The 22,677-nt window shown below is 45.9% G+C and overlaps 3 protein-coding genes across 4 annotated transcripts in view; 1 reads left to right on the forward strand and 2 right to left on the reverse strand.

The window, feature by feature from the left end:
* The window catches only part of LOC144483729 (uncharacterized), a 49,435-nt gene that overhangs the window by 5,109 nt on the left and 21,649 nt on the right, over positions 1-22,677 (reverse strand). Inside the window, 2 exon segments of the mRNA XM_078202268.1 lie at positions 8,631-8,948; positions 10,045-10,066. Of these exon segments, the coding sequence (XP_078058394.1) occupies positions 8,631-8,948; positions 10,045-10,066 (340 nt within the window).
* Positions 26-3,943, forward strand: LOC144483748 (uncharacterized). Its single transcript, XM_078202285.1, has 2 exons — positions 26-85; positions 1,619-3,943. The coding sequence occupies exon 2, from the start codon at positions 1,859-1,861 to the stop codon at positions 3,116-3,118; it is 1,260 nt and encodes a 419-aa protein (XP_078058411.1). The 5' UTR covers positions 26-85; positions 1,619-1,858; the 3' UTR covers positions 3,119-3,943.
* LOC144483771 (uncharacterized) lies at positions 18,012-21,376 on the reverse strand. 2 transcript variants are annotated; one of them, XM_078202322.1, is made up of 2 exons: positions 21,272-21,376; positions 18,012-19,772 (listed from the first exon to the last, which is right to left on the reverse strand). In XM_078202322.1, the coding sequence occupies exon 2, from the start codon at positions 18,727-18,729 to the stop codon at positions 18,088-18,090; it is 642 nt and encodes a 213-aa protein (XP_078058448.1). In that variant the 5' UTR covers positions 18,730-19,772; positions 21,272-21,376; the 3' UTR covers positions 18,012-18,087. The 2 variants fall into 2 exon arrangements, with proteins under 2 accessions (XP_078058448.1, XP_078058447.1); XM_078202321.1 differs by lacking the exon at positions 21,272-21,376 and adding an exon at positions 20,084-20,519.

Genomic DNA, 22,677 nt, shown 5'->3' on the forward strand with positions numbered 1-22,677 from the left:
TTCCTGCCCAGCAAAGCTGCTGCTCTCTCTCTGAATGAAGATTGAGCTGCACACAGACTCAAACTTCCTCCTGTCTCCAACATCTGTGAGTAAAACACTTTCTTCTCTCCTCCTTTCCATTTCTTTTCTCATTCTGGGGGAAATTGGGGACTTGCAGCAACTGAAGGGAAAGGAAGTGAATCCAGGGAGGCTGCAGACTCTGGAAAGGTTGGCCCAGGTCTCTCTCTCTGAAAGACATTGACATCCTTTGCTCCCTCAACTTGACACATTGATTTGTCGGCCAAAAGGATGGTCTCTTTCCTAATGTTCACAATTCGAGGGCTGGTTTCCCCAGAAAATGGCAGACCTTTAAGGGGACAGTAAATAGGACAGAGATATACCTAGTGTTGTTGTGGTACATATTAGACATTATTTATGGTTCTGTAATAATTATTTACTATTAATTCTACATTTTAATATGTACTGTATATCTTTACAGTCCTCGCGATATAGAGGAGATCATTCAGCAACACGGCGGCACGGTAGCACAGTGGTTAGCACTGCTGCTTCACAGCTCCAGGGTCCCGGGTTCGATTCCCGGCTCGGGTCACTGTCTGTGGAGTTTGCACATTCTCCTCGTGTCTGCGTGGGTTTCCTCCGGATGCTCCGGTTTCCTCCCACAGTCCAAAGATGTGCGGGTTAGGTTGATTGGCCAGGTTAAAAATTGCCCCTTAGAGTCCTGAGATGCGTAGGTTAGTGGGATTAGCGGGTAAATATGCGGGGGTAGGGCCTGGGTGGGATTGTGGTCGGTGCAGACTCGATGGGCCGAATGGCCTCCTTCTGCACTGTAGGGTTTCTATGATTCTATGAACTCCAGTCCTTACCAATGCTTTGTCGAGCAATCTAGTCAGCTCTATTCCTCCCCATATAACTGTACTTCTGTAAGTTCATTTACTTCAAGTACTCATCCAATTTCATTTTGAAATAATTTGTCACTGCTTCCACGATCCTCATAGGCAGAGATGCAGATTAAGATTACTCACTGTCTGGATAATTTTCTTCCTCACATCCCCTGCCACTGTGCTGCTAATTAAGAAATAGAGTATGGCATATCACACATTTGTCATTCAGGTTTATACACGTGATATTAAATATATATTCCAGCAGACTGCATATTGAGGTTTTCAGGTTTCTTTGAAGCTGTTGAATTGCTCCTTCACTAAAATTGTTTGGCTGAATATTTAGTACAGCAGAGTGAGAATAGAGAGAATGTGTCATGCAGCACGGTGGCACAGTGGTTGGCACTGCTGCCTCTCAGCTCCAGGGACTTGGATTCGATTCTCGGCTTGGGTCATTGTGCAGAGTTTGTCTATTCTCCCCGTGTCTGCCTGGATTAGAGGGATTAGCAGGGTAAATATGTGGGGTAATTGGGATAGGGCCTGGGTGGGATGGTTGTCAGTGCAGACTCGATGGGCCAAATGGCCTCCTCCTGCACTGCAGCGATTCTGTGGTTTCTATGATCAGGGTCGATTTTTGTTTAGGAACGATAGAGGAAAGGTGGTTCCATTGGCACTAGAAGTTTTGCTTTTGAATTTCTATCCTGCCCGACAGTGATTACTTTCATGAACTCCTTTTACAGGGTATTAGAAGGGGAATATTTGCAGACAGAAATCCCAGACAGTGTAACTGGAAAAGCACCGACACACACACCCGAGTGAGAGTGTTCCCTTGAACTGACTATGGAAAGAGCTTTAACTAGTTACACAGCCTGAAAACACATCACACCATTCACAGGAAGGAGAAACTGTACATACGTTTTATGTCTGTATGAGGCTTCAAATGATCATCCAACCTGGAGAGACACAAGGACACCTGCGCCATGGAGAAACCATGGAAATGTGGGGACTGTGGGAAGAGATTCAGATCTCCATCAGAGCTGGAGATTCATCGACGCAGCCACACTGGAGAGAGGCCGTTCACCTGCTTAGAGTGTGGGAAGGGGTTCAGTAATTCATCCAACTTATTCAAACACAAACGAGTTCACACTGGGGAGAGACCATTCACTTGTTCTGACTGTAGGAAGGGATTCAGATCCCTATCAGAGCTCGACATTCATCGACGCATTCACACTGGAGAGAGGCCGTTCACCTGCATCGAGTGTGGGAAGAGATTCACTCATTCATCCAACCTCCTGACACACAAGCGGGTTCACACCGGAGAGAGACCGTTCTCCTGCTCTGTGTGTGGGGAGGGATTCAGTGATTCATCCACCCTGCGGAAACACCAGAGAGTTCACACTGGAGAGAGGCCGTTCACCTGCTCTGACTGTGGGAAGGGATTCACTCGGTTGTCCAACCTGCAGACACACCAGCAAGTTCACACTGGGGAGAGTCTGTTCACCTGCTCAGAGTGTGGGAAGGGATTCAGCAATTCATTCAACTTGTTGATACACCAGCGAGTTCACACTGGGGAGAGGCCATTCACTTGCACCGTCTGTGGAAAGCGATTTACTCATCCATCCTCCCTGCGGACACATCAGCGAGTTCACACTGGGGAGAGGCCATTTACTTGCACAGTGTGTGGGAAGCGATTCACTCAGTCAGCCAGCCTGCGGGCACACCATGTCACTCACACCGATGAGAGACCCTTCAAATGCTCAGCCTGCGAGAGCAGCTTCAAAATAGCTGCTGATCTGAGGGTCCATCAGCGAATTCACACTGAGGAGAGACCCTTCAGCTGCTCTCACTGTGGAAAGAAATTTCGAACATCATCCAGCCTTCGGACACACCAAAGAATTCACACTGGGGAGAGGCCATTCACCTGCTCTCAGTGTGGGAAGAGATTTAATGATTCATCCACCTTGCTCACCCACCAGCGAGGCCACACCGGGGAGAGGCCATTCACCTCTCAGTGTGGGAAGGGATTCACTCGGTCATCCCACCTGCTGACACACCAGCAGACTCACACTGGAGAGAGTCTGTTCACCTGCTCTCAGTGTGGGAAGGGATTCAGTAATTCATTCAACTTGCAAACACACCAGCGAGTTCATACGGGGGAGAGACCATTCACCTGCTCTGAGTGTGGGAAGAGATTCATTCAGTCTTCCCACCTGCAGACACACCAGCGAGTTCACAAGTGATTATGGGGGTTGGATTCTGCTGTTTCTGCTGTTAATCACATCCAGGACTGAACCATGTTCATTCTGACAGTTGGTAAAGTGGGAGGGTTTCTCCGGCCAGTCTCAGAACTTTGCTTCCAGGGGGCTGATGCTCTTTGAGCCTGGGAGTGAACATTTCTACTGAATTTATCCGCAATAGCTTATGAAGTACATTTATTTTATCCTGGATAGCAAATACTGTTCTTCCCACCACAACAGGTAGATCTGAAATAAATACATTAGTCTCTGTTTCATTGAGCCGACAGCACAGGGCCAGGTCAGTCGGCCCAATTGGTCTGTGTCAGTATTTATGCTCCACATGATCCTCCACCCACCCCTCTTCATCTCCCCCCATCAGCATATCCTTCTATTCCTCTCTCCCTCATGTATGTATCTAGCTTCCCCTTCAATGTATTCATGCTGTTCACCTCAACCACTCGCTGTGGTAGTGAGTCCCACATTCTCACCACTCGCTGTGGTAGTGAGTCCCACATTCTCACCACTCGCTGGGTAAAGAGGTTTCTCATTAAATCCCTATTGGATTATTGAACTGCTTTATAATCTTTAAGACCTTTCATCAGGTCACCCATCATTTTCTTTTGAATGAAAAGCAGCCCTGGCCTTTCCTGAAGGTTAAAGGTTCTCAGTTCTTCAATATCACAGAACAGTATTGACGGGCTGGTCAGATCTGTGGCAAATGTCCAAAGATGTGTGGGTTAGGTTGATGGGCTATGCTAAATTAACCCTAGTGTCAGGGGGATTAGCAGGGTAAATATGTTGAGTTATGGGAATAGGGCCTGGGTGGGATTGTGGTTGGTGTAGATTCCTGCGCTGTAGGGATTCTATGAAATGGAATTTAACCCTGAAAACTGTGAAGTGATGCATCTATTCATTAAATGTTACTTTATTAACTACCTACTAGTCAGTAACAGATGACTGAATAAGTGGTGAGCCTTAATTGAACTGCAATGAATGAATCAATAAATCTGTTATATTACAGACTGAGTTTTATTTGCTGTAAAAGTGTAATACTTTAATGACTGTGGATGTAAATGTGCAATGAAGATAAAGATGGAGTTGTATCCAACACAAAGAAAGATAGTTGTTGTTGGAGATCAGTCATCTCAGCTCCAGGATATCACTGCAGGAGATCCTCAGGTTACTATCCCAGGCCCAACCATCTTTAACTGCTTCATTAATGACCTTCCCTCCATCATAAGGTCAGAAGTGGGGATGTTTGCTGATGATTGCACAATGTTCAGCACCATTCGTAACTCCTCAGATACTGAGGCAGTGCATCCTCAAATGCAGCAAGACCTGGACAATATCCAGCCTTGGGCTGACAAATGCCAAATAACATTCATGCCACACAAGTGCCAGACAATGACCATCTCCAACAAAAAAAGTTAAAGTAAAGTTTATTTAATAGTCACAAGTAGGCTTACATTAACACTGCAATGAAGTTACTGTGAAAATCTCCCAGTCGCCACACTCTGGCACCTGGTCGGGTTACACTGAGGGAGAATTTAACCTGGCCAATGCACCTACTAAGCATGTCTTTGGACTATGGAAGGAAACCGGAGCACCTGAAGGAAACCCATGCAGACATGGGGCAAATGTGCAAACTCCACACAGTGACCCAAGCTGGGAATTGAACCTGGGTCCCTGGTGCTGTGAGGCCGCAGTGCTAACCACTGTGCCACCGTGCCGCCCTCAAGAAAGAATGTAAGCATTCTCCCTGCCATTCAATGGCTTTCCATTGCTGAAACCCCCACTATCAACATCCTAGAGGTTAAGGTTGATCAGAAACTGAATTGGACTAGCCACCTAAATACAGTGGCTGCAAGAGCAGGTCAGAGGCTGGGAATTCTGTGGCTAGTAATTCAACTCCTGACCGCCTCCCCCCCCCCCCCCCCCCCCCAACCAACAAAAGCCTGTCCACCACCTACAGGGCACAAGATAGGGCCTGGGTGGGATTGTGGTCTGTGCAGTCAATGGGCCGAATGGCCTCATTCTGCACCGTCGGGATTCTATGATTCCTAACGCCCGGTCACTCTGTGATCCTTGTGAAATTTAAAACCAGGTATTCACAACAAGACTCAGAGGGTATCAGCCCACTGGAGGCAAAGTCATGAGACCGGCCAATCAAGCAAAAAGAAACCCTCTGACCCTCCCCATTGACCAACTGTGAGAATGAACAAAATGCAGTCCTGGATGTAATTGAGAGCAGAAACAATAACAGCAAAATCCAACCCCGAATATCATTCATGAATGTGTTGGTGTCTCAGCAGGGCAAATGAAGCTCTGAATCCCTTCCCACACTGAGAGCAGGTGAATGGTCTCTCCCCAGTGTGAACTCGCTGGTGTGTCTGCAGGTTGGATAACTGACTGAATCCCTCCCCACACTGCGAGCAGGTTGTGAATACCTGGTTTTAAATTTCACAAGGATCACAGAGTGACCGGGCGTTAGGAATCATAGAATCCCGACGGTGCAGAAGGAGGCCATTCGGCCCATTGACTGCACAGACCACAATCCCACCCAGGCCCTATCCCCATAACCCTGCGCATTTACCTTAGCTGGTCCCCCTGACACTAAGGTGCAATTTATCATGGCCAATCCACCTAACCTGGTTTCTCCCCCGTGTGAACTCGCTGGTGTCTCTGCAGGTCGGATGAGTGACTGAATCCCTTCTCACACACATAGCAGGTGAACAGTCTCTCCCCAGTGTGACTTCGTCGATGAGTTTCCAGATCAGATGGGACTTTGAATCCTTTCCCACAGTCCCCACAGTTTCTCCATGGTGCGGGTGTCCTTGTGACTCTACAAGTTAAACAATCAGTTAAATCTCACACAGAACACAGGTACAGTCTCTCCCGCTGTGAATGCTGTTATATTTTTTCAGGCTGTGTAACTGGTGAAAGCTCTTTCCACACTCAGTGCACTGGAACACTCTCACTCGAGGGTGTGTGTGTGTCTTGGTGTTTTTCCAGTCACACTGATGTTTAAAATCTTTTGAAGCAGAAAGAACATGGAAACATTTCTCCTTCTAGAGTCAAAGGTCGATAATATTCAGGTCTCGATTATATGATATATTATATTATGATTATATTATTCAGATTCTATGATTCCGATTTAAAAACAAATGAACTGTCTGCTGAAAGGGTTAACTTTTCTACAGAACCTAAAGGGGTGGGGAGTGAGCAGCAAAAACTTGGCACACAATTACATCACTTTACACAAGTTTAAAACAAAACAAATGATTTTAAACTTCATCTATTAATTTTTTTTGTTATATTTCTGAATCTATTTACTTTAATTTGATCAGTTTTTGTTAGGGATGGGTAACTTCTGTTCTTTATAAACTGATTCACCCATTTTGTTAATTCTACATGGGCTCGGAGAATCAGAACCCAGACTTTATCATCCTTATCCTTTTTCTCCTTTTGCCACCACTCCCTCTGTTTTGCGGGAGGGTCGTGGGGATTCCAATCAGAACTAATCATTTTATCATAAAATACTGCAGATACTGGAATCTTAAAAATAACAGAAAATGCTGGAAAATCTCAGCAGGTCTGACAGTATCTGTGGAGAGAGAATAGAGCCAATGTTTCCAGTCTGGATGTCCCTTTATAAGAGCTCTTATGAAGTGTCATCCAGACTCGAAAGATTGGCTCTATTCTCTAATCATTTTAATTGATAAGTTTCTTGTTCTTAGTTTCCAAATGGCAGGTAAGAGACCTGTCCAGTCCCCACTTGAGCTCTGGTTTTTCACTGGCCATGCTTGGGTAAGATTATAACCATTAGAATCTACTCTCAGATATCTGCTTTTCAGTCCAGTGCTACTTGGAGTATACCGTCACTTCACCGACTATCAGGTCACAAGTCTCTCACAGTTCTTATCACAAATTTATGATAAAATAATTTAAACATGCCTGAAAATGCTTCTTAACTTCTTAACCTCCCCCCGTTTGTTGATTCGTCAGACCCCATTTTTACAGATTCCAGGTTTCTCAGCCGCTGAACACCAGCCGGTCCTGCAATAATCTCATTGAATCTCTATAGTGCAGAAGGAGGCCATTCGGCCCATCAACTCTGCACCAACCACAATCCCACTGACCCTATCCCCATAATCCCATGCATTTACCCCAGCTAGTCCCCCTGACACTAAGAGGCAACTTAGCATGGCCAATGCACCTAATCTGCACTTCTTTGGACTGTGGGAGGAAACCGGAGCACCCTGAGGAAACCTACACAGACATGGGGAGAATGTGCAAACTCCACACAGTGATCTAAGCTGGAAATCGAACCCCGGTCCCTGGCGCTGTGATGCAGCAGTGGTAACCACTGTGCCACCCCAGTTAATTCTAACTCATTTTGAGTAAATATTCTCACCAGGTCCTCTGTCAGGGCCCTGCTAAGCAGCTTTAATGGTCCATGATTGCAGAAACTGAGCAGTCACAGGAATGTGGTCAAGATAGTCCAGTCCCACAATGCCTCACATTCAATCTGCTGTCCTTCAATTATAACAGAATATGTGGCTGTATGTAGCTGCCTCGGCCATGGTCAACCCCAACACTGCCTTCCTGAACTGTTACAATGCCTGAGGTGTACGTACACCCACAGTGCTGTTAGGGAGGGATTTCCAGCTACACATTCCAGACTTTCACTAACTGATGGTGGGTTCCAGATTGATATATTCCATTCTACCACACCCAAGGTGAGTTATTCCAATTCCTTTATTGTTCAGGACAATATATTCACAATATCTTTAAAACAGAAATTAAACATTCCCATTTGATTTCAGGTATTAACATGTTCTGTGAGTTTGTCCTTCATTGTCGATGTCAGGCTGGGGTTGTTCTCCTTGGAGCAAAGCATGTTGAAGGGAGATTTGATGGAGGTGGACAAGATTCTGACTGGTTTAGATAAGGTGGACAAAGAAAAGCTGTTCCCATTAGCTGATGGGACAAGGATGAGGGGGGCACAGATTTATGGTTTTGGGTCAGAGATGCAAGGGGGGGATGTGAGGAAGAATATTTTGATGCAGCGAATGGTAATGACCTGGAACTTGCTGCCTACGAGGGTGGAGGAAGTGGAGACATAAACAATTACAAAGGAAATTGGATGGGCGTTTGGGGGTTTCAAACAGAAATAGTGACTCTTAACTTCCTCACACCCTGTCACTCTGATCCGTGTGAAATTTGAAACCAGGTATTCGCAACAAGACTCAAAGAGCATCAGCCCACTGGAGGCTGAGACCAGCCTGTCCAGCACAAAGAAACCCTCTGACCCTCCCCATTGACCAACTGTGAGAATGAACAAAATGCAGTCCTGGATGTAACTGAGAGCAGAAACAATAACAGCAGAATCCAACCCCTGGAATCACTCGTGAACTCGTTGGTGTCTCAGCAGCTGGGATAAAAGACTGAATCTCTTCTCACACACAGAGCAGGAGAACGGTCTCTCCCCAATGTGAATTCGCTGGTGTGTCAGCAGGCTGGATGAATCACAGAATCCCTTCCCACACTGAGAGCAGGTGAATGGCCTCTCCCCAGTGTGAAATCGCTGGTGTCTCTGCAGGTGGGATGACTGAGTGAATCCCTCCCCACACTGAGAGCAGGTGAATGGCCTCTCCCCGGTGTGAACTCGTTGGTGTTTCCGCAGGGTGGATGAACAAGCGAATCCCTCCCCACACTGAGAGCAGGTGAACGGTCTCTCCCCAGTGTGGCTGCGCCGATGAGCTTCCAGCAGAGATGGGGCTCTGTATATCTTGCCACAGTCCGCACATTTCCATGGTTTCTCCATGGTGCAGGTGTCCTTGCCTCTGTCTTGGGTGGACAATCAGTTGAAGCCTCGTCCACACACAAAACACGGGTACAGTCTCTCCCCGTTGTGAATGGTGTGATATTTATTCAGGCTCTGTGACTGGTTAAAGCTCTTTAGTCCGAGCACGAGAACACTCTCACTCGAGTGTGGCCGTGTGTTGGTGCTTTTCCAGTCACACTGATGTTCAAAATCTTTTCAAATCAACAGACTGGACAATCATTTCTCCTTCTAGATTCAAAGTCCGATGATATTCAGCTCCCAAGGAATATGACTCTGTCAGATCTGACATGACGTTTGAGATTTCGGCCTGTGATTCCTCTTTCAATATCCTGTAAAACAAGTTTACAAAAGTCATCAGTGTCAGTACAGGATAGAAATTCAGAACAGACAATTCTAGTTTCTATGGAACCTTCTTTCCTATTTCAGTCCCAAAAAGCTGTAAATCTCCATCCCACACACTCTCCCTCCATTCTCACTCTGCTGTATCTAATATTCACCCTCCCAATTCTCCTGAAGGTGCTGATTGAGGCTGATTGACAGATCCATGCTCACTGCTTCCTGTCCTGGACACAGAGACCATAACAAATAGGAGCTGCAGTCGGCCATTTGGCCCATCGAGCCTTTTAAACTATTCAATGAGATAATTCGTTCATCTACCTCAGCATCATTCTCCCCACACTAAACCCATATCCCTTGATATCCTCAATATCTAGAAACCAATCAATCTCTCTCTTGAAAATAGTTGATGACTGAGGCTTCACCGTCCTCATGGGTTGAGAATCCCAAAGCTTCACCACATCCTTGAGTGAAGAAATCCCCCCACATCTTAGCTTTTGCTCCATCTTCTTGTCTGTTCCCCATAACTCTTGACACCCTTGTCAGTCAAAGATCTGTCTAACTGGAATATATTCAATGATCCTCATCCTCCACTGGTCCCTGTGGAAGAGAAATCCAAAAGACTAACAACCCTCTGAGGGAAGAGTTGTCTGGAAATATATAACGGAGCTACAGTTCCATATTACAAGATATTCAGATCCCAAGGAATATGACTCTGTCGAGATGTGACAGTTGAGATTTTTGCCTGTGATTCCTCGTTCAATATCCTGCGAAATGAGTTTGCAAAAGTCATCACAGTCAGTATAGGATAGAAATTCAGAGCAGACAATTCTAGTTTCTATGGAACATTCTTTCCTATTTCATTCCCAAAAAGTTGTAAATCTCCATCCATATCTATGGATTCTATTTAAAAATGAAAGTGGATGGGCACTTGAAGGAAATAAACTTTCAGGAGAATGGGGATATAGAGTGGGAATGGGACTGGAAGGTTATACAGAGAGTCAGCATGGACTCGAGTTTCCGAATGGATTCCTTCTGTGCTGTAATGACTTTATGACTGGAAATATATAACATCGCTACAGCATTATATTACAATGCAAGAAATAATAATAAATGTATTTTTTTACAGAAACATAAATAATATATCTAATCTGGGTACCTTATAATAACACGAGACATATCTCCGTCCTATATTAATGTACTGTCCCCTTAAATTTCAGCCATCTCCTGGTGAAAGCTGCCCTTTAATGTGAACATGAGGAAAAAGACCATCCTTTTAGACAGACAAATAAATGTGTCAAGCTGAGGGAGCAAAGGATGTTCACCAGGCTGATTCAGGGAATCGCGGGACTGATGTAGAGGAGAGATTGACGAGGTTAGGATTGTTTTCGTTGGAGTTCAGATGAATGAGGGGGGAATCTCATAGAGACTGATAAAATTCTAACAGGTCGAGACAGGATAGATGCAGGGAGGATGTTCCCGATGGAGTCCAGAACCGGGGGTCACAGTCTGAGGGTTCAGGGGAGACTATTTAGGACGGAGGTGAGGAGACATTTCTTCACCCAAAGAGTAGTGAGTCTGTGGAATTTATTATCACAGGAAGTAGTTGATGCCAAAACATTGAATGTATTCAAGAGGAGGCTGGATAAAGCACTTGGGGCGAATGGGATCACAGGTTATGGGGAAAAAGCAGGATTAGGCTATTGAGTTGGATGAATAGCCATGATTGTAATGAATGGCGGAGCAGGCTCAAAGGGCCAAATGGCCTCCTCCTGCTCCTATCTTCTATGTTTCTATATCAATGTCTTTAAGAGAGAGAAAGAGAGAGACCTGGGCCAACCTTTTCAGAGTCTGCAGCCTCCCTGGATTCACTTCCTTTCCCTTCAGTTGCTGCAAGTCCCCAATTTCCCCCAGAATGAGAAAAGAAATGGAAAGGGGAGAAAAGAAAGTGTTTTACCCACAGATGTTGGCCTCTTTTAGGTCAAAACAAATAAACAAACTCAAGTTAAATCAGGACAAAGTAAAAGGGGCAGCTCCCCAAAAGGAGGGGGAACAGCCCGAACAGAAATCAAAGTACAAAGGAAACTTAAAAACATCAAATTAAAATGTGATTATTAGGGTCGATAATTCACCCCAACCCCTGCGGTGCCCAGCGGGCGCGGAAAGCGTCAACTGCGCCCGTGGACACCGCATGCTCCCTCTCCAGGGACACCCGGCCGCGAACGTAGCCGCGGTAGAGGGGCAGACAGTCAGGATGGGCGGCCCCCTCGATCGCCCGCTGCCTGGACCAGTAAATGGCGCGTTTCGCCAGGCCCAGGAGCAGGTTCACGAGGAGGTCGCCATCCCGACCCCAACAAAAAGAGAGTGCAACCTAAGACACAAAACATAGACATGGTCCACGGACTTCACAAGGCCACAGAAGGGGCAAGCTTCATAGCCCGTGAACCAGTGAATCCTACGGTTGTGCGGAACTGCTGCATGCATCACCCTTCACCCCACGTCCCCGATGTAATTGGGGCAATCCCTCCATAGAGGGACCTCTACGGAAACAAGGCCCGCCAAGGTGTATCTGCGCGACAGGCGAGGAGGCGGCAGTGGAAGGTGTGCAGCAGCAGCCCGCACAGGAAACGCCTCCGCGCGGTAGAAAAAGACACAGAGGTGGAGAGAATGTTTATCCTCCTACCCTGACCTTGACCCGGGAGCCGTAAAGGTTGGTGAGAGTCGTAGCGGACATGCCAAATTTCCTTAGTCTTCTGGGAAAGTTGGTGGGGCTTACTTATCTACAGTGTAATTTTTCGTTAGAGAGAAGAAGGTTAAGAGGTGACTTAATAGAGGCGTACAAGATGATCAGAGGATTAGATAGGGTGGACAGTGAGAGCCTTTTTCCTCGGATGGTGATAGCTAGCACGAGGGGACATAGCTTTAAATTGAGGGGTGATAGATATAGGACAGATGTCAGAGGTAGGTTCTTCACTCAGAGAGTAGTAAGGGCGTGGAATGCCCTGCCTACAGCAGTAGTGGACTCACCAACATTAAGGGCATTTAAATGGTCATTGGGGATAAACATATGGATGGTATTGGAATAGTGTAGATGAGAGGGGCTTTGGATTGGTTTCACAGGTCGGCGCAACATTGAGGGCTGAAGGGCCTGTACTGCGCTGTAATGTTCTATGTTCTATGCTGTCAGATCTGCAGAGATTTTCCAGCATTTTCTGTTTTTATTTCCCTTTCTTTTTCCTTCTCTGTCACCGCTCTGTCTCATCAATAAGACATTGGGACTCAGAGGGTTGATGCAGTTTGATGGACAAGTTGTCTCCATTCTGAACACTGGGGAACAAGCGCCTCCCACTCATTGACAACATTGCCCTCTACAAACATGGCGGCCGCACGTGCGCACTGCTGCATATTGCCCCCAATAAAGATGGCGAACGTTAACCCGGGACGAACACGAGGAGCTGCAGCCCCGCTCGGTACAAACTGGGTCCGGGAAGCTCTCTTCCGCGGTTTGCGGCTTACACAACATGCTTACGTAGCGTTTCCACCCAGCTGGGCGATCCATTGCTCTCTCCGTACCGCCAATCACCTCGAACAGATTTCCGAGCCCAAAACAAAAAGCCGTTTTCCATCGCCATTACTCACACTGCGCATGCTCGAGTTAAAGTTGGCCCCGCCCCTCGTTCGCTCCTATTGGTTGCACTGCCCCCTCTTCCCATTGGCCCGCGTTGCCGTCAATCAGCCGGGCATTGTGACGGTGACTTGCTGCTTGTCCAATAATCACAGTGACAGAATCTCAGTGTAACAATGACACACACAGGCTCCAATACAATCAGAGTGGGGATGGAGCACAGAGACAACACAGCAAAGCACTGACTTACTCTGAGTGTAACATTGACACACACAGGCTCCAATACAATCAGAGTGGGGATGGAGCACAGAGACAACACAGCAAAGCACTGACTTACTCTGAGTGTAACAATGACACACACAGGCTCCAATACAATCAGAGTGGGGATGGAGCACGGAGACAACACAGCAAAGCACTGACTTACTCTGAGTGTAACAATGACACACACAGGCTCCAATACAATCAGAGTGGGGATGGAGCACAGAGACAACACAGCAAAGCACTGACTTACTCTGAGTGCAACAAATACAATGTTTGTTCAAATAATAAGAGTCACGTTGCAGTATGTTAGCGAACACAGCATTAGATCCAATGTAATGGTAATACAGTCAGTATCTAGTGCACCATAACCAAAGTTTAGGTTTCATTTGATAGTGTGAGTGAGTCATGGTCTATTGATATAATGTATTTAGATTCCGGTGTGTGTTACTCTGCCACTGTCAGTATCAAACAATAACCTGTCTGTTATTCCAATTCTGCTGTATTTTACAACGTCGATGGTTGTCATGATGTGGAGATGCTGGCGTTGGACTGGGGTGAACACAATAAGAGTTTTAACAACACCAGGTTAAAGTCCAACAGGTTTATTTGGTAGCAAATACCATTAGCTTTCGGAGCGCTGACGAAGGAGCAGCACTCCGAAAGATAATGGTATTTGCTACCAAATAAACCTGTTGGACTTTAACCTGGTGTTGTTAAAACTCTTACTGTATTTTACAACTGCAGCTCCTGGGGCTGATTGGAGTCTGGTATAATAATCACAAAGGTCGGTTTCAGTGTCTCTGAGGTCATTTTAACTGCAGGTAATCTGACATTAAGGGAGACAAGAGGCCCAACAAACATTTGATTATAATAGGAGGACAAAGTGTAAGGGAACAATGATATTTTAAGGTGTCTGTGTTATGGTGAGTGTTACTGGGAGGTGAGTGATAAAATACAAGTGGAAACATCACGACCATAAGACCATAAGACATAGGAGCGGAAGTAAGGCCATTCGGCCCATCGAGTCCACTCCACCATTCAATCATGGTTGATTTCAACTCCATTTACCCGCTCTCTCCCCATAGCCCTTTATTCCTCGAGAAATCAAGAATTTATCAATTTCTGTCTTGAAGACGCTCAACGTCTCGGCCTCCACAGCCCTCTGTGGCAATGAATTCCACAGACCCACCACTCTCTGGCTGAAGAAATTTCTCCTCATCTCTGTTCTAAAGTGACTCCCTTTTATTCTAAGGCTGTGCCCCCGCGTCCTAGTCTCCCCTGTTAATGGAAACAACTTCCCTACGTCCATCCTATCTAAGCCGTTCATTATCTTGTAAGTTTCTATCAGATCTCCCCTCAACCTCCTAAACTCCAATGAATATAATCCCACGATCCTCAGACGTTCATCGTATGTCAGGCCTACCATTCCTGGGATCATCCGTGTGAATCTCCGCTGGACCCGCTCCAGTGCCAGTATGTCCTTCCTGAGGTGTGGGGCCCAAAATTGCTCACAGTACTCCAAATGGGGCCTAACCAGTGCTTTATAAAGCCTCAGAAGTACATCCCTGCTTTTGTATTCCAAGCCTCTTGAGATAAATGACAACAGATACATGTGACGACAGATACATGTGACTGATTCGGCCTGACTGAGAGCTGTTATACTCGAGGCGAGAATAATGAGGACATGGGGAACTCCAGGGATTTCTGATATCTGAGGTGTATCTGTTCGAGGAACTGAAAATAATCAGTTCCTCCTCATGGTTATCTCCAGTTCTCAAGTTACACAGACACACAGGAAAGAGATCTGACAGCTCATCAAACACAATATTTTAATCTTCTGTTTGAGACACATTATAATCGAAAAGATCAAATATTAAAACCTGAGGAGAGAAACATTCAGAATGTCACAAAGATGAGTGAACTGTCCAATTAATCCCATTCTCCATAACTCTGCCAATTTACCTTCTGCAAGTATTTATCCAATTCCCTTTGAAAGTTACTAGTAAACCTGTTTCTAGCACCTGTCAGTTTGTGCATTCCAGATCATATGAAGTTATTGTGTAAAACATTCTCCTTATCACCCCCTCCAATTCTGTTGTCAATTAAATTAAATCTCTGTATCCTCTGCTTACAGACCTTCCTGCACCAAGGAAATCGATTCTCTCCATCGACAGACCCTCCTGCTCCTGGGAGATAATTTCTCTCCATTGATACTATCATTAATCATTTGTCATTTTAAACACCTCTATTAAATCTCCCCATCACATTCCCTGATCTAAGATGGATAACCCATGTTTTTCCTGCCCTGAAGAATTATATGGACTCAAAATGTTAACTCTCTGAACAGATGCCGCCGGACCTGCCGGGTTTTTCTGCTTTTCTCCCTGTTTATCCCTCTATAATCAATCAGAAACTCTTCATGATTTTGAACATCTTGATCAAATAGGAACACACAGAGCCTGAGAGAGGTACAGAGGGAGAGACAGAAAGACTGAGAGAAAAATTGAGAAAGATTTTAAAAAGCAGGAAGATGAGGCGGTCAAAGATAAAAGCTGAGAAACAGAGGAAACAAGCAATACAGAGAGAATGATATAGAATATAAGGGAGCAGGCTATCAGTTCCCAGCTATGGGGAGCAGAGTCGGCATCTCCACGTCAGAGCAGAGGGAACTCAGTGGGCGGCACAGTAGCACAGTGGTTAGCACTGCTGCTTCACAGCTCCAGGGACCTGGGTTCAATTCCGGCTCGGGTCACTGTCTGTGTGGAGTTTGCACATTCTCCTCGTGTCTGCGTGGGTTTCCTCCGGGTGCTCCAGTTTCCTCCCACAGTCCAAAGATGTGTGGGTTAGGCTGATTGGCCATGCTAAATTTGCCCCTTAGTTTTCTGAGATGTGTAGGTTAGAGGGATTAGCGGGTAAAAATATGGAGGGATATGGGGGTAGGGCCTGGGTGGGATTGTGGTCGGTACAGACTCGATGGGCCAAATGGCCTCTTTCTGCACTGTAGGGTTTCTATGATTCAGTAACTGATCCACAGACACAGCTGGTTATATCTGCAAATGGAAACTCTGAACAGAAATAACAGGCTCATTTGTAAATGTCACCACAATGTGACCTGTGTGACTCTGCCCTGACTCTGTGGACAGATATCGGCCGCATTGACAGATGTTCTCACCAGATTGTTGTCCCTGGATTTATTTTCTGCTTAGAACTGAGATGTGAGGTTTGGAACCGGCAGCAGAGAAACAGGAAGTTGTGTTACCTGAGAGTGAAACAGCCGGTGTCAGTTTGATGTTATCACCATGAACAGTCTTCCTGTCTGTGAGGGTGAACTCACTCTGACAGCATCAAGAACAACCACACAGATTGCTGCCGGTCTCAGCATTACATTCAGCTCCATTCCCATTTTAAACAATAAAGAAAGGAGATTATTATGGATTTTTAACACATTCACTGAATTGGGAGATGGACTGAGGGTCATCAGTGGGAGAAATGAGGAGGAATTAGAGAACAAATGAGTTTTCCCAAAGAGGGTTATTAGAAAAGAGGAGATTTAAAGTGAGTCAGGGCCTGTCAGAGGCAGTGGGAGAGAGAAACAGAGAGGATTGAATCTCCATCAATTAGATGTTTTCTCAGGCAGCGAAGAGAGATGAAGTGTGTTTGTGCTTTTTCAGAGAGAGGTAATGAGAGAGAGAAAACAATGAACAAGTATAAGCAGATCTGAAATAGGAAGGTTAAATGAGTGAGTGTTTGAAAGAAAGATAGAGAGACATTAAGTGACGAAGACAGTTTCTGAGAGGAGAGAGGTTAAGTGAAAATGAGAGAGGAGCGAGGTTAGAGTGTAAGAGAGGTGGAAGGTGAGGTAAGTGTGAGTGAATGCCTGGAGAGAGAGAGAGACGTTCAGTGAGTGTGAGAGAGATGAGAGATGTTGAGTGATTGAGTTTCTGAGAGAGAGGAGATGTTAAGTGAGTGAATGTCTGAAAGAGAGGAGAGCAGGTTCACACCCAGGGGTCACTGAGGATGATCAAAATAAGGAGATCACCCAGAAAACTACCAACAGGAAACTTCAGCTGAACACATCACTCATTCTTAAATGGTCAGTCAGGGCTCTGATGCTGCTCAGCTTCTCTCTGTTCTGTTTATAATGGTTAAAGGCTGATAGGAGTGAGGTTTATTTAGAAGGATAGTGTATGGGAAGCACACAACAAAACTGAGAATTCTTGGACACACACTGCAGCTCCTTCTCTATCTGGGAATCAAATTGTTGTCTCATTGTCCCAGCAGTTAACAGGCTCCTTTGAACTTCTCCAGCTGCTACTTTAATGCAGACTTCAACCAATTTATTTGAAGCCAGTTTCTGTTCAATAAACCAGGACTGACACACACACACATTAAAATGTTTTACACTTTTTTTCATTTTTAGTCTGGAAACCTAAACCTGCCGTTTCACTCTCAGTCAGGAATAGATCCCAGTTTTACACCAATCTTTGACAGCATGTTTCCAGCATTCACCGTTGTTCTTCCTGACTCTAAACACAGTTGTAAAGGAGCTTCTTTTCCGTGTCTAGGAGCTCGGAACCATGGAAAAGAGCGACTGGGACACATTTTTTTCACACCTCAGGATTCACCCACACGGGGACTTTGCTGTCAGTGGAAAGTGATGAAAAAGACCAAAGTGCTGTTTGTCCCTCTCGGCGAGACCCTGAAGGACTGGGTCAAGAATGAAGTTCTGTTGCTACTGTATGATCCTCCCTCAGATTGCCCTTTCTGAGCTCCAGCCTGGTGACGTTAAACACTCAAATGGAAAAGACAAAAATCTACAACAATGATTCAATCAAATGTCTATTTCACATTTATTCAGAATATCAAACCTCAACAGAAGAAAAAAGTCAGAGTGAACATGATTCAGACCTGGATATGATTAACAGCATCGATAAGTGTAGAATCCAAACCTTGCAGTCCCTTGTGAACTCGCCGGTGTGTTAGCAGGTGGGATGACTGAATAAATCCCTTTCCACAGACATTACAGGTGAACGGCCTCTCCCCAGTGTGAACTCGCTGGTGTTTCAGAAGATAAGATAAATGAGAAAATCCCTTCCCACAAACAGAGCAGGTAAATGGCCTCTCCCCACTGTGAACTCTCTGATGTGTCAGCACGTTGGATGACTGACTGAATCCCTTCCCACACGTGGAGCAGGTGAACGGCCTTTCCCCAGTGTGAACTCGCTGGTGATTCAATAAGTTGGATGAACGAGTGAATCCCTTCCCACAAACGGAGCAAGTGAATGGCCTTTCCTCACTGTGAACCTGCTGGTGTGTCAGAAGGTTGTATGAACGGGTGAATCCCTTCCCACACACGGAGCAAGTGAATGGCCTCTCCTCACTGTGAACCTGCTGGTGTGTCAGAAGGTTGTATGAATGGGTGAATCCCTTCCCACATTCAGAGCAGGTGAACGGTCGATCCCCTGTATGGAACTGCTGGTGTATCAGAAGGTTGGATGAATTAATAAATCCCTTCCCACAGTCTGAGCAGGTCATAGAAATCATAGAAACCCTACAGTGCAGAAGGAGGCCATTCGGCCCATCGAGTCTGCACCGACCACAATCCCACCCAGGCCCTACCCCCACAAGGGCCTCTCCCCAGTGTGAATTCTCTGGTGGTTCAGTAGGGCAGATGGGCAGCTGAATCCCTTCCCACACACACAGCAGGTGAATGGCCTCTCCCCAGTGTGAGTATATTGGTGCGTCAGCAGATCCTTTTTGTTTTTAAAGCTCTTCGCACAGTCAGAACAATTAAAAAGTTTGTTATCAGAGTGAACAAGTTGATGTGTCTGCAAGTGGGATGACTGAATGAATCCTTTCCCACACACAGAGCAGGTGAACGGTCTCTCCCCAGTGTGAATTCGTTGGTGTGTCAGCAGATCTTTTTTGCATTTAAAACTCTTCTCACAGTCAGAACATGTAAACAGTTTCTCATCAGTGTGAACAAGTTGGTGTGTCACAATGTGGGATGAGCGAGTGAATCCCTTCCCACACACAGGGCAGGTGAACGGCCTCTCCCCAGTGTGAACCCGTTGGTGAGTCAGAAGATTGTATGAATGGGTGAATCCCTTCCCACAGACGGAGCAGGTGAACGGTCTCTCCCCAGTGTGACTGCGCCGATGAACTTCCAATTGTGATGGGAAACCGAATCCCTTCCCACAATCCACACATTCCCACGGTTTCTCCATGGTGCTGGTGTCCTTGTGCTTCTCCAAGTTGGATGATCAGTTAAAGCCTGGTCCACACACACAACATACAGATAGTTTCACCCTGCTGTGAAAAGTGTTATGTTTCTTCAGGCTGTGTAACTGTTTAAAGATCTTTCCACAGTCAGTTCGCTGGAACACTCTCACTCGGGTGTGGGTTTGTCCCGATACTTTTCCGGTCACACTGATGTTAAATTTCTTTGCCCACAGGCAGAACAGACAAATATTTCTCCTTCCACATTCAAAGGCCGATGATATTCAGCTCCTAAGGAACTGAATAACTTTGTCAGATGTGATGTCCGGTTTGAGTTTTCCGACTGCCGTTCCTTCACTTCGAATATCCTGTAAAAAAGTTTAGAAAAGTCATCACTGTCAGAACTGGATAAAAATTCTGAACAATTCCAGTTTCTCTGGAACATTTTTTCCTCTCTTGTTCCCCCAAATCTGTAAATCCCCGTCCCACACACTCTCCCTCCTCCCTGGGCTGAAATCCAAACCCATCTCCACCATTTCTTTCCTCTCCTCTGTCTGGGTTCAGTTCATGATGTGGTTTTAAGACTTGATGAGCTGTAAGTATTCGCATTCCAACCATTATTCTGTAAATTGAGTTTGTGTCTTTATATGCCCTGTTTGTGAACAGAATTCCCACTCACCTGATGAAGGAGCAGCGCTCCGAAAGCTTGTGGCTTTTGCGACCAAATAAACCTGTTGTACTTTAACCTGGTGTTGTTAAACTTCTTACTGGGTTCAGTTCTCCAGCTCCTGTCTGCAGACTGACAATAAAACCAATGGGTCTTATTGGGGGTGTTGGGGCCTCCAGCGGGTGTTTGAGAATCCTCCCCGCCCACCTCCCAGGGTTTCCTTCCTTCCCAGAGATCAGAGTCCTCATTGATTTGAGGCCAAAGTGTAACCTCTTATTTATTGTCCCCCTCCCCCATCCTCTGATGTGAACCATCCTCCAGTGGCTGAGCCAGGATGGGGCCGTTAACCTGGGCCTGTTCCCGGGAGGGAGGGAGGGAGAAGCCCCGCAGCTGCAAACCAGGGAGCTGACAATGATTCTGAAGGGTTTGCGGATCCACAAAGTGTTTCCAAATCCTCCCAGCCACCGCCTAACGCTGACTCCGCTTCTCCGGGACAAACAAGCGCCAAGGACAGCAATGACACTGCGCATGCTCCACATCACAATGCCCGGGCACTGATTGACGGCAGCTCCGGACCAATAGGAAGAGGGGGCGGGGCTGGAGGACCGAGCGGGAGCGGCTGGTCCTCCAACCAATCAGAGTGAATGAGAGGCGGGGCTGAGCCCGGATCTCCCTCATTGGCTGAAACTCTGCATCATTGTGAAAGCTGCTTTGTGTCAAACTCCAGGAGAAAACTGGACCTTTCTGTTTGTGGCTTCAAACAGATGAGCGGAAAGGAAGGGATCTGGAAAGCAGCAGACACCAGGTTATTCTGGGAGAAATAGGACCTCTGCAATGTCAAGTTTTACACAGCACACGGGCAGCCTGTGGTTTCACCCTGGATGGAGAATCTCCGAATTGCATCATTCAAATCACTCCATGGAATTCTCAGGAACCACATTGTTTGTTTGGAGAGGAAGGCTTGTAGTACAGTTAATGAAAAGCAGCACACAGCTAAACACAGAGGCCCACACACTCTCTCCCGCAGTCACACACAAACGGACATCTTCTCAACGCACAGAAACCCACGTATATCAACAGGTACATGCACAGAGGATATACGCAGATTTACTCCATGATACACACATGGATACACTTACTCACACACAAATATACACACGGGACACTTACTGTCCTTTGGGGCGGACAACGCTCACCCACCTGTCTAATATTCGGGATAAAGCCACAAAGTTCAAGAAATTTCGGGAAAAATGACCCTCCAAGGACAACGAGCAGTCTTGACCATCCAATATTCGACCTTCTTCTCTGAAACAGAATCTTACATTCAGCACAGAAACAACAACAAACACTAACATTAAACATTCCGTTCCCACCCTATGTTATCAGGCCCATTTGGAGATAGTAGACAATGCAGAATATCTCAGGATAATTGCAGCCACTAATTTTCCTTTTGTAATTACAGAAATGCTCATCCTCTCATATTGATCATCTAGTTGTTGAAGGAAATATTGATCGTCTCGTTATTGAAGGAAATTCTAAGACAGGTTAGAAGGAGAAAAAAAATCTAATGTTATTGTAACTCTGCAGTCCAATATTCCCTTGGCCCTAATCCTTGCTGCTCTAATCTGATAGGATTAGATGTATTGCACAATACCTAGCAGGTGCCATTGACATTGTACATCTTCGTTATCAATAATACTCCTAACTTAGTATCATCCACAAACTTACTAACCATGCATTGTACATTCACATCCAAATTTGTTTTGATTTGATTGGATTTATTATTGTCAAATATATACAGTGAAAAGTATTGTTTCTTGCGTGCTATACAGACAAAGCATAACATTCATGGAGAAGGAAAGGAGAGAGTGCAGAATGTAGTGTTACAGTCATAGCTAGGGTGTAGAGAAAGATCAACTTAGTGCGACGTAAGTCCATTCAAAAATCTGATGGCAGCAGAGAAGAAGATGTTCTTGAGTTGGTTGGTATGTGACTTCAAGATTTTATATCTTTTTCCCGACAGAAGAAGGTGGAAGGTGGACATTGACCTACACAAGAAAGCCAGATACAATCGAAAGATGCCAAAAGACAATACCAGACCAAGCTAGAGTCCCAGGCAAGCCACACCGACCCCAATTATGGCAAGGTCTGCAAGACATAACAGGCTACAAGATGAAGGCATATAAAATTGCCAGCTCCAACGCACCCCTCCCTGATGAGCTCAATGCATTCTACGCCCGTTTTGAGAAAGTGGTCAGCAAGAGCATGCCCTCCACCCTGGAAGCCCTGGATGAACCTGTATCTGGGGTCACCACTTCAGATGTCAGAGCAGCTTTGTTGAAGGTCAACCCACGGAAAGCAACTGACCCAGATGGGGTACCTGGAAATGCACTCAGATCCTGCGCGGATTAGCTGGCAGAGGTATTCACAGACATCTTCAACCTCTCTTTACAAGAATCTGAGGTCCCTATCTGCTTCAAGAAGATGACCATCATCCCGGTACCTAAGAAAAATCAAGCAGCATGCCTTAATGACTATCGGCGGTGGCTCTGACATCCATCATTATGAAGTGCTTCGAAAGGTTAGTCATGGCACAAGTCAATTCC

This window comes from Mustelus asterias, unplaced genomic scaffold, assembly GCF_964213995.1.
Source record: "Mustelus asterias unplaced genomic scaffold, sMusAst1.hap1.1 HAP1_SCAFFOLD_77, whole genome shotgun sequence".
Classification (NCBI taxonomy): domain Eukaryota; kingdom Metazoa; phylum Chordata; class Chondrichthyes; order Carcharhiniformes; family Triakidae; genus Mustelus; species Mustelus asterias.

Coding starts and splice junctions, on each gene's coding strand:
- LOC144483748 (XM_078202285.1), top strand. CDS start 1,859: ATGGAGAAACCATGGAAATGTGGGGACTGTGGGAAGAGATTCAGATCT.
- LOC144483771 (XM_078202322.1), bottom strand. CDS start 18,729: ATGATTTCTATGACCTGCTCAGACTGTGGGAAGGGATTTATTAATTCA.